Source organism: Pristiophorus japonicus, chromosome 17 (genome assembly GCF_044704955.1).
Source record: "Pristiophorus japonicus isolate sPriJap1 chromosome 17, sPriJap1.hap1, whole genome shotgun sequence".
NCBI classification, from domain to species: Eukaryota; Metazoa; Chordata; class Chondrichthyes; family Pristiophoridae; genus Pristiophorus; species Pristiophorus japonicus.
The window spans coordinates 119,766,882-119,779,258 of NC_091993.1; the positions used below are offsets into that span (position 1 = coordinate 119,766,882).

The 12,377-nt window shown below is 43.9% G+C and overlaps 1 protein-coding gene across 4 annotated transcripts in view; it reads right to left on the bottom strand.

Annotated features, from left to right (window-relative positions):
* Positions 1 to 4,662: 4,662 nt before the first annotated feature.
* LOC139228067 (nuclear transcription factor Y subunit alpha-like) overlaps positions 4,663 to 12,377 on the bottom strand; it is a 62,001-nt gene continuing 54,286 nt past the window's right edge. For 2 of the 4 annotated variants that reach the window (XM_070859228.1, XM_070859229.1), the window contains exon 10: positions 4,670 to 4,728. Coding sequence is in view for 1 of the 4 variants with exons in the window: in XM_070859230.1 (XP_070715331.1) it covers positions 4,720 to 4,728 (9 nt within the window). In the remaining 3 variants the exon portion in view is untranslated. Of the gene's footprint in view, positions 4,729 to 12,377 lie in introns of all 4 variants that reach the window. The other 2 variants (XM_070859230.1, XM_070859231.1) reach the window with 2 other exon arrangements.

Sequence of the window (12,377 nt, forward strand, 5' to 3'; positions counted from 1 at the left end):
CTCTCAAATTTATCTTAATGTCTCTGGTATAACACTATCTGTAGATTGTGGATCGGCTGACATTTTCCATTAACTCAGGGGTTGCTCAGAACTTTATCCTCTCTTACACTCTGGTCCTTTTCATACTAATATCCTGCTCCACATCAAACATTGTACACCTATTCTATATTAATCAGCTTTTTTGATTTCAGCTCCTCGCTGAACACAACCTCCATTCCTCATGCAGTACAATGTCCGAATCTCTTCCATGCCCTCCAACACAACAGCAAAAATCTCCCCTTCGTCTTTTTCATGTTTCTTGCAAATCTAACCAATAGCCATTACCTTTTACCCATGTCTCCATCCTTAGTCCTTCTTGGCCATTCTCCTCTGATCTTAAATAGAATGAACAAATCTCCATCATTTCTACAGCTTCCTCCAAGAAGCCCAGATTTCCTTTTCATGCCAAACACTTTTGCCTCTCCCTGAGGAACTCTTAGCTCTCTATCAAACCCAAGTCAGCCCAGGATCTGAATATTTCCATACCCAGGGAAGCTTTAACACTGCTTGTTATCTGATAGCTGATCCCTCTCTCACCTCTAGCCTCCAAACTTTGTCTCAACCTTTCCTGTTTCCCATTTATTTCATCAATGCCACTATGGCCCGGCTCTGAGCTTTCCTCTCGTGTCTCCTACGGTGCCGTCCTACACCCATTTCCTCCTCCCAACTATTAACTGTTACAATCAAGACTTGTCACATTCTAACTCATTCAAAACTCCAATTACTTGGCTCCCTAAATCTCTCCCTCCTGCCTACAATCTTCAGGCTTTTAAAACCAAAGTGTGGCATCGCCCAATTACTGTTTCATTCGCCTGTTCTCTTTGAAATCGATTCAACCTTGGTGGCATCTCGTACTATTGTACTAACTTTTAATCTTGGCTTCTCAATGAACAAAAAACTCTGAAGGATTTCCACCACTTACAAATACTTCATCAGTGTTTCATGATGCTGCCGACTGCTGTGATTATATAGTCTCTCATTATTTAGTTTTGCCTCACTAATCCCAATCAATCCAATACCACAAAATCTGCTGGATTAATGACGGTCAGAACAACATATTCAAGCTGGCTGATACAATGCTGCACATATAAATACAACCCGGTTGTTTACACTGACAGAACTGGAGTGTATTAGGGATGGTTTTCTAGACCAATATGTCGAGGAACCAACCAGAGAGCTGGCCATCCTAGACTGGGTGATGTGTAATGAGAAGGGACTAATTAGCAATCTTGTTGTGCGAGGCCCCTTGGGGAAGAGTGACCATAATATGGTAGAATTCTTTATTAAGATGGAGAGTGACAAAGTTAATTCAGAAACTAGGGTCCTGAACTTAAGGAAAGGTAACTTTGATGGTATGAGGCGCGAATTGGCTAGATGAGACTGGCAAATGCTAATTAAAGGGTTGACGGTGGATAGGCAATGGCAAACCTTTAAAGATCACATGGATGAATTTCAGCAATTGTACATCCCTGTCTGGTGTAAAAATAAAACCAGGAAGGTGGCTCAACTGTGGCTAACAAGGGAAATTAGGATAGTGTTAAATCCAAGGAAGAGGCATACAAATTAGCCAGAAAAAGCAAGCCGGAGGACTGGGAGAAATTTAGAATACAGCAGAGGAGGACAAAGGGTTTAATTAAGGGGAAAATAGAGTACGAGAGGAAGCTTGCCGGAAACATAAAAAATGACTGCAAAAACTTCTATAGATATGTGAAGAGAAAAGGATTAGTAAAGACTTGCAGTCGAATTCGGGTGAATTTATAATGGGGAGCAAAGAAATGGCAGACCAATTGAACAAGTACTTTGGTTCTGTCTTCACAAAGGAAGACACAAATAACCTTCCCGATGTACTAGGGGACCGAAGGTCTAGTGAGAAGGAGGAACTGAAGGATATCCTTATTAGGCGGGAAATTGTGTTGGGGAAATTGACAGGATTGAAGGCCGATAAATCCCCAGGGCCTGATAGTCTACATCCCAGTGGCCCTAGAAATAGTGGATGCATTGGTGATAATTTTCCAACAGTCTATCGACTCTGGATCAGTTCCTATGGACTGGAGGGTAGCTAATGTAACACCACTTTTTAAAAAAGGAGGGAGAGAAAACGGGTAATTATAGACCAGTTAGCCTGACATCAGTAGTGGGGAAAATGTTGGAATAAATCATTAAGGATGAAATAGCAGCACATTTGGAAAGCAGTGATAGGATAGGTCCAAGTCAGCATGGATTTATGAAGGGGAAAATCATGCTTGACAAACCTTCTGGAATTTTTTGAGGATGTAACTAGCAGAGTAGATAGGGGAGAACCAGTGGATGTGGTGTATTTGGACTTTCAAAAGGCTTTTGACATGGTCCCACACAAGAGATTGGTGTGCAAAATCAAAGCACATGGTATTGGGGGTAATGTACTGACGTGGCTAGAGAACTAGTTGGCAGACAGGAAGCAGAGAGTCGGGATTAACGGGTCCTTTTCAGAATGGCAGGCGGTGACTAGTGGGGTGCTGTAGGGCTCAGTGCTGGGACCCCAGCTCTTTACAATATACATTAATGATTTGGATGATGGAATTGAGTGTAATATCTCCAAGTTTGCAGATGACACTAAACTGGGTGGCGGTGAGAGCTGTGAGGAGGATGCTAAGAGACTGCAGGATGATTTGGACTGGTTAGGCAAGTGGGCAAATACATGGCTGATGCAGTATAATATGGATAAATGTGAGGTTATCCACTTTGGGGCAAAAACACGAAGGCAGAATATTATCTGAATGGCGGCAGATTAGGAAAAGGGGAGGTGCAGCGAGACCTGGGTGTCATGATTCATCAGTCATTGAAGATTGGCTTGCAGGTACAGCAGGCGGTGAAGAAGGCAAATGGTATGTTGGCCTTCATCGAAAAGGGGATTTGAGTATAGGAGCAGGGAGGTCTTACTGCAGTTGTACAGGGCCTTGGTGAGGCCTCACCTGGAATATTGTGTTCAGTTTTGGTCTCCTAATCTGAGGAAGGATGTTCTTGCTATTGAGGGAGTGCAGCGGAGGTTCACCAGACTGATTCCTGGGATGGCAGGACTGACATACGAGGAGGGACTGGATCGACTGGGCCTGTATTCACTGGACTTTAGAAGGATGAGAGGGGATCTCATAGAAACATAAAATTCTGACGGGACTGGACAGGTTAGATGCAGGAAGAATGTTCCCGATGTTGGGGAAGTCCAGAACCAGGGGACATAGTCTTAGGATAAGGGGTAAGCCATTTAGGACTGAGATGAGGAGAAACTTCTTCACTCAGAGAGTTGTGAACCTATGGAATTCCCTACCGCAGAGAGTTGTTGATGCCAGTTCATTGGATATATTCAAGAGGGAGTTAGATATGGCCCTTGCGGCTAAAGGGATCAAGGGATATGGAGAGAAAGCAGGAACGGGTTACTGAAGGAATGATCATCCATGATCTTATTGAATGGTGGTGCAGGCTTGAAGGGTCGGAAGCCTACTCTTGCACCTATTTTCTATGTTTCTAAACTGAAACTCCTGCCGTACGTGTGAAAACAAAGAACAGAAATAGCTGGAAGTACTCAGGTGAGGAAGCACCTGTGAAGAAATCGAAGTCGGTCAATGGTTCAGGTACAAAACCCTTGGGACTGAAGGACCGGTTACCTGAAATGCCGACTGAATGACTTCTGTTACTCCGAAGATGCTGTCAGACCCACTGAGCTGTTTCTGCTTTTAGATTTCCAACATCTGCAGTATTTTGCCTCGTTTGTCTTGGAAACATAGAAAATAGGTGCAGGAGTAGGTCATTCAGCCCTTTGAGTCTGCACCACCAATCAATAAGATCATGGCTGATCATTCACCTCAGTACCCCTTTCCTGCTTTCTCTCCATCCCCCTTGATCCCTTTAGCCGTAAGGCCATATCTAACTCCCTCTTGAATATATCCAATGAACTGGCATCAACTACTTTCTGCGGTAGAGAATTCCACAGGTTAACAACTCTCTGGGTGAAGAAGTTTCTCCTCATCTCAGTCCTAAATGGCTTACCCCTTATCCTTATCTTGTGTGTAGAGTCCCTAGAAATGCTGCTACTGTTGTTCAATTTCTTTTGGCATCGAGCTGAGGAAGCGACCAGGGATAGCGATCAGACGGCAACAATCAAGACCAAGAAAGACCAGCAGCAGAAACAGAGCCACTAACTGAAGAAGCAAGGGGACCAGAGGGGGCTTGGACTTCTTGTATTGTTCAGTGCACGTTCCATGATAAACTGATTGGTTTATCAAGAAAAGGAGCACTTGCCAAAATCGCTTTGTTTCCAGATCAGAGCACTAGAGTCAGAGTGAAACTTTTGTGTTTACCAAGTGCCTTATGTACTGCTCCAAACCATGGGCCAATGAGCAGTTAAGATTATTGTGGATTCCAGATAAGAGTCCCAGGTTAAACAAGATTGTACGACAGTATTGTCAATTTGGTGATTTTTCTGTGGTCAAGGAGGTAAAACTTTGGTGTTTAATGGCTTTAACAAGGTCAAGTGTGTGCAGAAACAGAGATGTGTCAATCGTATCTCTACTGAAACTGCACTGTAGGAGAATGTGTTGAGTAGAATGTCAGAGTACAGGGTGAACGTAGTATTCCACATCACTCTGAAAATGTAACAGAATAATACTTTACCTTTTTTGTTTTTTTCTCTAGCCTACCCAGAAATCATTCAGGCTGTTGAATAGATATAAATGTACAAATAAATATCACAGAAATCACAGCTGACAACCTTAAGGGTTGGTTTCAACATATACTCAGGGCTACAGCCAGAGAATTTTCATTTTTCACAAAGGTATAACTCGAGGGATGAAGAAAATAAACTATTGATGTTCTTTGCACAACTTTCAATATTTTCGTTTTACCGTACACATTTAAGAGTGGGAGAGATGGCAAGATAATCTCAAGAAACAAATGATGGGATTGCCCCTCATTTACATTGCATGCACGCTCACATATGATATCTGCATATTTTAATAACAGTGTTTGCAAGTTTATAACATGCATCTGAAACAAGAGATCAGGTTAATGAGGCCAAAGTCAGGCAATGTTGGAAATATACAGCAGACCCGTCAGCACTGAAAATAAATTGTGGGTTAATGCTTTGGATAAAGACCCTTTGTCGGAACTCGAGATATTTAGGTATTTTCAATGTTCCTTTGACCACTGCAGTTTCCACCTGATGCGATCCATGTGCAGTTATAAGCATTCTCTTGATCTCTCTCTCTAACAGCAATTGCATCTGTCTGCATCAGAGCTACCCTGGTCTTCAGTTTCACATTGACATTTGACACTGTTAATAAATTAAAATTTTTATTATCAAAGTTGCTTAATGGATGCAAGCCAATCTCTTCCTCCCGCTTCCCTTTCACTTTCTTCTGGTCTCGTTTGTCCTAGCCCCACTGCTGTTCGGATGCCCATCTGCCAGGTTTTCACCATCCTCTGACCTTCGCCTTTATCGCTCCAGGCGATTTGTTCTCAGCTTCATCTCCTTACACTCTCAGCAAGTTACAATGTTGACATGCTGCTGAGCTCATTCCTGTGCTTTCTCTCACACCTCCACCACTTCTCCTTCCTCCAGAGTCCCTTTGGACCTCTCGTATTCCCTCATTTCATCGAGAGCTGCCAACATCAGCTTTACCAATTCTAATCTACCACTCTCTGACTCTTCTCCTTGGTCTCTTAGATCCCAACCTAGTTTAGAAGTCTGCTGGGTGTGTTGCTATTTTGTGGCACTATTACTATTACAATTCGTGCTTGTAAAAAACACGGTTATCTTGCTGAAAAGGATTAATGATAGGTGCCGTCAGAGACCATGGGGGCAAAATTGCCCCTCGCCCCAACTGGGAGCGGTAACCTTCCGGGGCCAGGACTTTTATTGCCCGGCCCGGAAGTCCTGCCCCCCGACACGAAATTGGGCCGTACTCCTCTCAAAGGAAGTGGAGCACTGTCTCCGGCGCTCCACTTCCTTTGGGGGCAGTCCTCGGTTGGCGGTTCAGGGAGTCCAGCGCTACGCGGATGTTCTACATAGCACTGATGCGCGACAACACCCCTCCCCTTCCATTAACGAGGGCCGCTGTGCACTCTGCATGGCCTTTTGGCGGCCGCTATTGGGCCACCAGGGACGCGAGAGTCTTGGCCAGCAGTCCGGCACCCAGGACAGAGTGCCCTCGAGCCTGCTTCACCATTCAATAGGATCATGGCTGATCTGATCATGGACTCAACTCCACTTCCCTGCCCGCTCCCCATAACCCCTTAGTCCTTTATCGTTTAAGAAACTTCTATTTCTGTCTTAAATTTATTTAATGTCCCAGCTTCCACAGCTCTCTGAGGCAGCGAATTCGAGATTCACAACCCTCTGAGAGAAGAAATTTCTCCTCATCTCAGTTCTAAATGGGCAGCCCCTTATTCTATGATCATGCCCTCTAGTTCTAGTCTCCCTCACCAGTGGAAACATCCTCTCTGCATTTACCCTGTCAAGCTCCCTCATAATCTTATATGTTTCGATAAGATCACCTCTCATTTTTCTGAATTCCAATGAGTAGAGGCCCAACCTACTCAACCTTTCTTCATAAGTCAACCTCCCCATCCCTGGGATGTAATGCAGCCCGAAGTAACTATTTAGGCCTGTTATATATTAAGATTCAAATCACTCTCTAATAATACATCTTACAGCATTCAATTTCATTCAACTTGCCCAAAATGGAGGTCTGGTTTGATTTTGGCTAAAAGCCCATAAATGTCATGTAGATATAAATTCCTTCCCTTAGTAATATCTTTCCATATCAGATGCAGGCAGACTAAAGTCAGAATACATCCTGTTTTCACTTTGCCGATCATATGGAGTGATTGGGTGAAGGCACTCTACCGTATTCTATGGTAGGGGTGCTCAACCTTTTTGCTTCCGAGGCCCCCTCCCATGTTATAAAAATTCCGCGGATTCCCTGCAACACAACACAAGTATTTTTTCTGTATAAAAATTAGTTACCAATAGCTCCATTACAGTAAATAAAGAAGCCCTGAATTTACATAAGCAAAATACTGCGGATGTTGGAAATCTGAAATATAAAATACTGGAAACACTCAGCAGGTCAGACAGTATCTGTGGAGAGAGAAACAGAATTAATTTTTCAGATCTGACAAAAGGTCATTGACCTGAAACGTTAACTATGTTTCTCTCTCTACAGATGCTGCCTGACCCGCTGAGTATTTCCAATACTTTCTGTTTCTAAACTTAAATTTACATTTTGTGCCCATTTGCTGCCCAGGGTCTGCTCCACCCCATCAACCATTTGCTTAATAGGAAATAAAACCAGGAGCAACAGGCACAGTGCTCACTACAGGCTCATTTTCTGCACACTCGGTTGCACTGGGCTAAAATTCCACGTCCATATTCTCCATTTTGGAAACAGAATTGCGCTCTTATTTCGATACCAAACCACAACACGGCAGTGAAAGCCAACAACTTGAATTAGCAACACCAGTAATGGCGGAGGACAATGGCACATGAGAAAAATGTAGAAATAAACAGGGCCCTGACCAACTTTACCCACCTGACCCTCATCGTCATAAATCGTTTATAGTGACAAAAGCAGCCCCCCCTCTTGTCTCCTCCCCAACATGTTCACAAATAGCCGGTGATATCTCAGGCTAGACCTATCCGTCGGTCAGAGAAGCATAAGCCCATGAATATAACGCTCAGAGTCTGAGGTGTAAGGAAAATCGTGATACCGCCGTCAGCTATTTTATTAAATCAGACTGAAGACATTGAAGGAAAGAGCCACAGCGGATCCTAATTATTACGGCCTTGCCGCAAGCCCAGAGACTACAAAGTCTTTTTCTTTCCTTCCCCAGCCCCCAGGAGGCATGTGCACTCTCTCCATTGACCGCTCTTTTTAAACAAGCGAGCAGCTTCCACCGACACACGGAGACTCGGCATGAGAGGAAAGGAAAGGGTTGACTGGATAGACTGTCTGCACTTGTACGTGTTTCCTTGCAGCCACTTGCCAGCTTCTGACACGTGTATCCGCACACCACTGTACAATTCAGTTCCTGTTTGCCTTCTCATGTGACTTACTCAAGGAGCTAAAACACAGTCTAACCGTAAGCGGCAGTGACTCACTGTGCATTAATCTCTAGCTGCCACTTTGTTTATTTTTGTGTTCTCCTTATTCAGGTCAGTCGATGTTTGCATCTCTAGTGCACTCTGACTTTGGAAGCAGTCCAGTCAAGAGCAGGGACGCAGTCCTCGAGTCGCAGACTAGGATACCGGACTTCCTCAAATAGAATGAATGGGCGGAGGATGTGGCTGGTTATACACAATTGAGAAAGGTTCCCAAACCTTTGCAGGATCAATCATCTATCTGGGTTCAGAATGGTAACTGGCCACATGTCTGAGCAGCCGGTCCCGAGAGAACTTTGCAGATCACTGGTGGTACTTTGGTCTGCTTCCGAAAGGCGAAGTGGGGAACTTTCAAGCTTTCTTGGCCCCTGCAAATACTCTGCTCTCAACCCATATGCTGAAGTAAAAGCGGTTTTGAGAAGTATCTGACGACAGTTAACAGTTAAAAGCGGTGAGTGGAACGTGGAAGCGAATAGGGCTGGATCAAAACAAAATTACCTAGATAAGTACTGTTGTAAAAGTCAGTGATACGCAAAGGGACTTGTCTAAGTGTCCAACAGTAAGAACCTGAATTGGCTGTGCATACACAGTTTTTATAGCTGAGACTATTCCAGTCGTCTCAATATACAGGGGAGACTACGGATGTGTATCTCTCCTGTATATTGATGAGACAAAACATCTGGCTGACCCCCTGAAATCTTCTCGCGGACCCCTAGGGGGCCGCGGAAACCTGGTTGAACGCCTCTATTCTATGGGATTAGTATTGGTTTTCGACAAGCTCAGATCTCGCGGGTCTCCTCGTTGGATTTTGGACTTCCTCTTGGATCAACAGTTGTTCATTAACAGATGGAATCACATCCATTGATCAGTGCGAATGTCCTTACTGTGGGGATGCGGAGGATCTGTCAAGCGGAATCTTGACAGATCGGAAAAACTGGTTTTCAGCGCATGTGCATTGCATGCCAAAAAACGGCTTTTGCAAGGCCTTCCCGGGTCCCGGGTTCATATGGACCCGGCGAGGCAGGGACTTTACCCACAATGTTGCCCAGATCTAACAATTAACCCTCAAAATGCTAAACTGCATACTGGGCTCATGTAGGATTCTCACGTCTTCAGTCTATCCAACACACTAAACCAGATTTGGACATTTTAAAATAACTAATTCAATTTATTATTACTGAAATATACAGATGAAATATTAGGCATTTACTCCGACTGCTGAAGACTTGGGTGTGGGGAGCCAGCGGCACTAAGCACACATCGGAACCGAGCAAATGGCTACAGAATTTACGCCCAATTCCTTTGAAGAAGAAAGTAATTTCATTGATGGAGAAACTAAAGCATTCTATAATGATCCTGCACATCGCTGAAACAATAGGGAGTCTGTTTTGTGTGAAATCAGAACCCATCATTTGCAGCTTTCATGTGTAGCAGCCAGCTATTTCAACGTGACAATAATCAGAAGTCATTTTTCCATCTGACATCAACCCATAACAAACTACATTAAAAAAACATTTCTAGACCATCAAATTTAGTGGCTCAAAGTTACTTGAACCAGCTGCACAGTACATATTGCTGCCAGACTGCTGAGTGAATGACATGCTCCATGAAAGAACATTTAACACATTAAAATTAGCTACCTGATCTCGTTTCACTAGAGGAACAAAACCAAGTAATTCTCTTTGAAATAAGGAAAAAAAGGTTTTTAACCCTCATTTGGAAAAAGTACATTTTTAAAATATGCATAATTAAAATAAAAGCACAAATTTCAGAATTTGTGAAAATACAAGTTCATCGACGTGGCTGAGACTGAACAGCAATGATCGGACTCCTCTTCACCATCTGCGCCTGAAACCGAACCCTATCACTGCACCATACCATTATATCCCAGACTATAACTGATTTCACATGGATATCTTCCCCAATGCTGCTCCAGTCTCTTAGTTCCCCAATCCATGCTCCCACTTTCTACCTTCTACCCAAATTTCACAAACAGAAGCGGTTGTCAGAACCATTGTTTTAGTTTTCTCCCCACCAAACTCATATCCTCTTATCTTATAAACCTCCCAAACACACGACCTGTACCACCGAGAGGGCCAAGGGTAGCAGGCGCATGGGAGCCCCATCACCTCCATTTTCCCCTCCAAGTCACACACCATCCTGACTTGCAAATATATCGGCCGTTCCTTCACCGTCGCTGGGTCAAAATCCTGGAACTCCCTGCCTAACAGCACTGTGGGAGCACCTTCACCACACGGACTGCAGCGGTTCAAGAAGGCAGCTCACCACATCCTTCTCAAGGGCAATTAGGGATGGGCAATAAATGCCGGCCTGGCCAGCGACGGCCACATCCATGAATAAATTTTTTTAAAATCTTATAAAATCATACAGCATAAGAGGCCATTCAGCCCATTGTGCTTGTACTGGCTCTTTGAAAAGAACCCTATCCAATTAGTCCCACTCCCCATCTCTTTCCCCACAGCCCTGCAAATGTTTCTCTTTCAAGTATTTATCCAATTCACTTTTGAAAGCTACTATTGAATCTGCTTCCACCACCCTTTCAGTCAGTGTATTCCAGACCATAACAACTCGCTGCGTAAAAAGTTTCTCCTTGACTCCGCTCCAGTTATTTTGCCAATGATTTTAAATCTGTGTCCTCTGGTTACCGACCCTCATGCCACTGTAAACAGTTATCAAAACCTTTCATAATCTTAAACACCTCTATTAAATTTCCCCTCAACTTTCTCTGCTCAAAGAGAACAATCCCAGCTTCTCCAGCCTGGTACCATTCTAGTAAATACCCTCTGCATCCTCACCAAAAGTTAATTTAATTTAAACCAAATCTTAATTTCGCTTGCAAATGCCCTGCCCATTTACTCTTTTGATGTCCTCCTCCATTTTGACGATGACAGATTCTCTGGATCCAATTGATGACCAATCCCTCGAAATGTCCATCCCTCACAGGCTGTCCTCCCAGCCACTAACATTTAGCTTGAGCAATTATCTCAACCAGTTTCCATCTACCACCAATCTCCTATGCTTGGCTGAACTTGTTCATATCCTCAACAAATTCTCTTTGAATTCCGGAAAATAAAGGTGTCAATTCTGGAAGTCCACAACAGCCCCAGTTATGGGTTTCTTTTTATAGCATACGTGGAACGTTGCTTGTTCCAGTCCTAGTCAGACCAACTCCCTGGTCTTTTTTTCAGTTACACTGACAATTGTGTTATTGCTGCTTCGTGCTCCCATGCTGACCTGCAACAATTCACTGACTGCACTTCCCATTTCATAAGAACATAAGAAATAGGGCAGGAATAGGCCATTGCGTTCCTCGAGCCTGCTCCGCCATTCAATAAGATCATGGCTGCTCTTATCTTGGCCTCAACTCCACTTTTCTGCCTGCTCCCCATAGCCCTGGACTCCCCTGTAGTTCAAAAATCTGTCTATCTCTGCCTTAAATATATTCAATGACTCAGTCTCCACAACTCTCTGGGGTAGAGAATTCCAAAGATTCACGACCCTCTGAGAAGAAATTCCTCTTCATCTCCATCTTAAACGGGCGACCCCTTATTCTGAAACTATGCTCTAGTTTCTAGATTCCCCCAGGAGGGGAAACATCCTCTCAGCATCTACCCTATGAAGCCACCTCAGAATCTTGCATGTTTTAATAAGATCACCTCTCATTCTTCTAAACTCCAATGAGTATAGGCCCAACCTGCTCAACCTTTCCTCATAAGACAACCCTTTCAGCTCAGGAATCAACGTAGTGAACCTTCTCTGAACTGCTTCCAATGCAAGTATATCCCTCCTTAAATAAGGAGACCAAAACTGTACGCAGTACTCGAGGTGTGGCCTCAACAATACCCTGTACAATTGTAGCAGGACTTCCCTGCTTTTATACCTCATCCCCCTTGCAATAAAGGCCAACATTCCATTTGATTTCCACTTGATGCACCTGCATGCTCACTTTTTGTGTTTCATGTACAAGGACAAGCACATCCGCGGCATTCTGTAGTTTCTCTCCAGTTAAATAATATTCTGCTTTTCTACACCATATTAGCTGCTCATTTTCAGTCTCTGTAATGGGGAGGCCAAGTGTAGATTGAGCGGCTCCTCTGCTCAACACTGCCGGCTTGTTTGAATGTATGACCCTGACTTCCCTATGCCTTGCCACAACAACACCCATTCATTGAACTTTCTATCC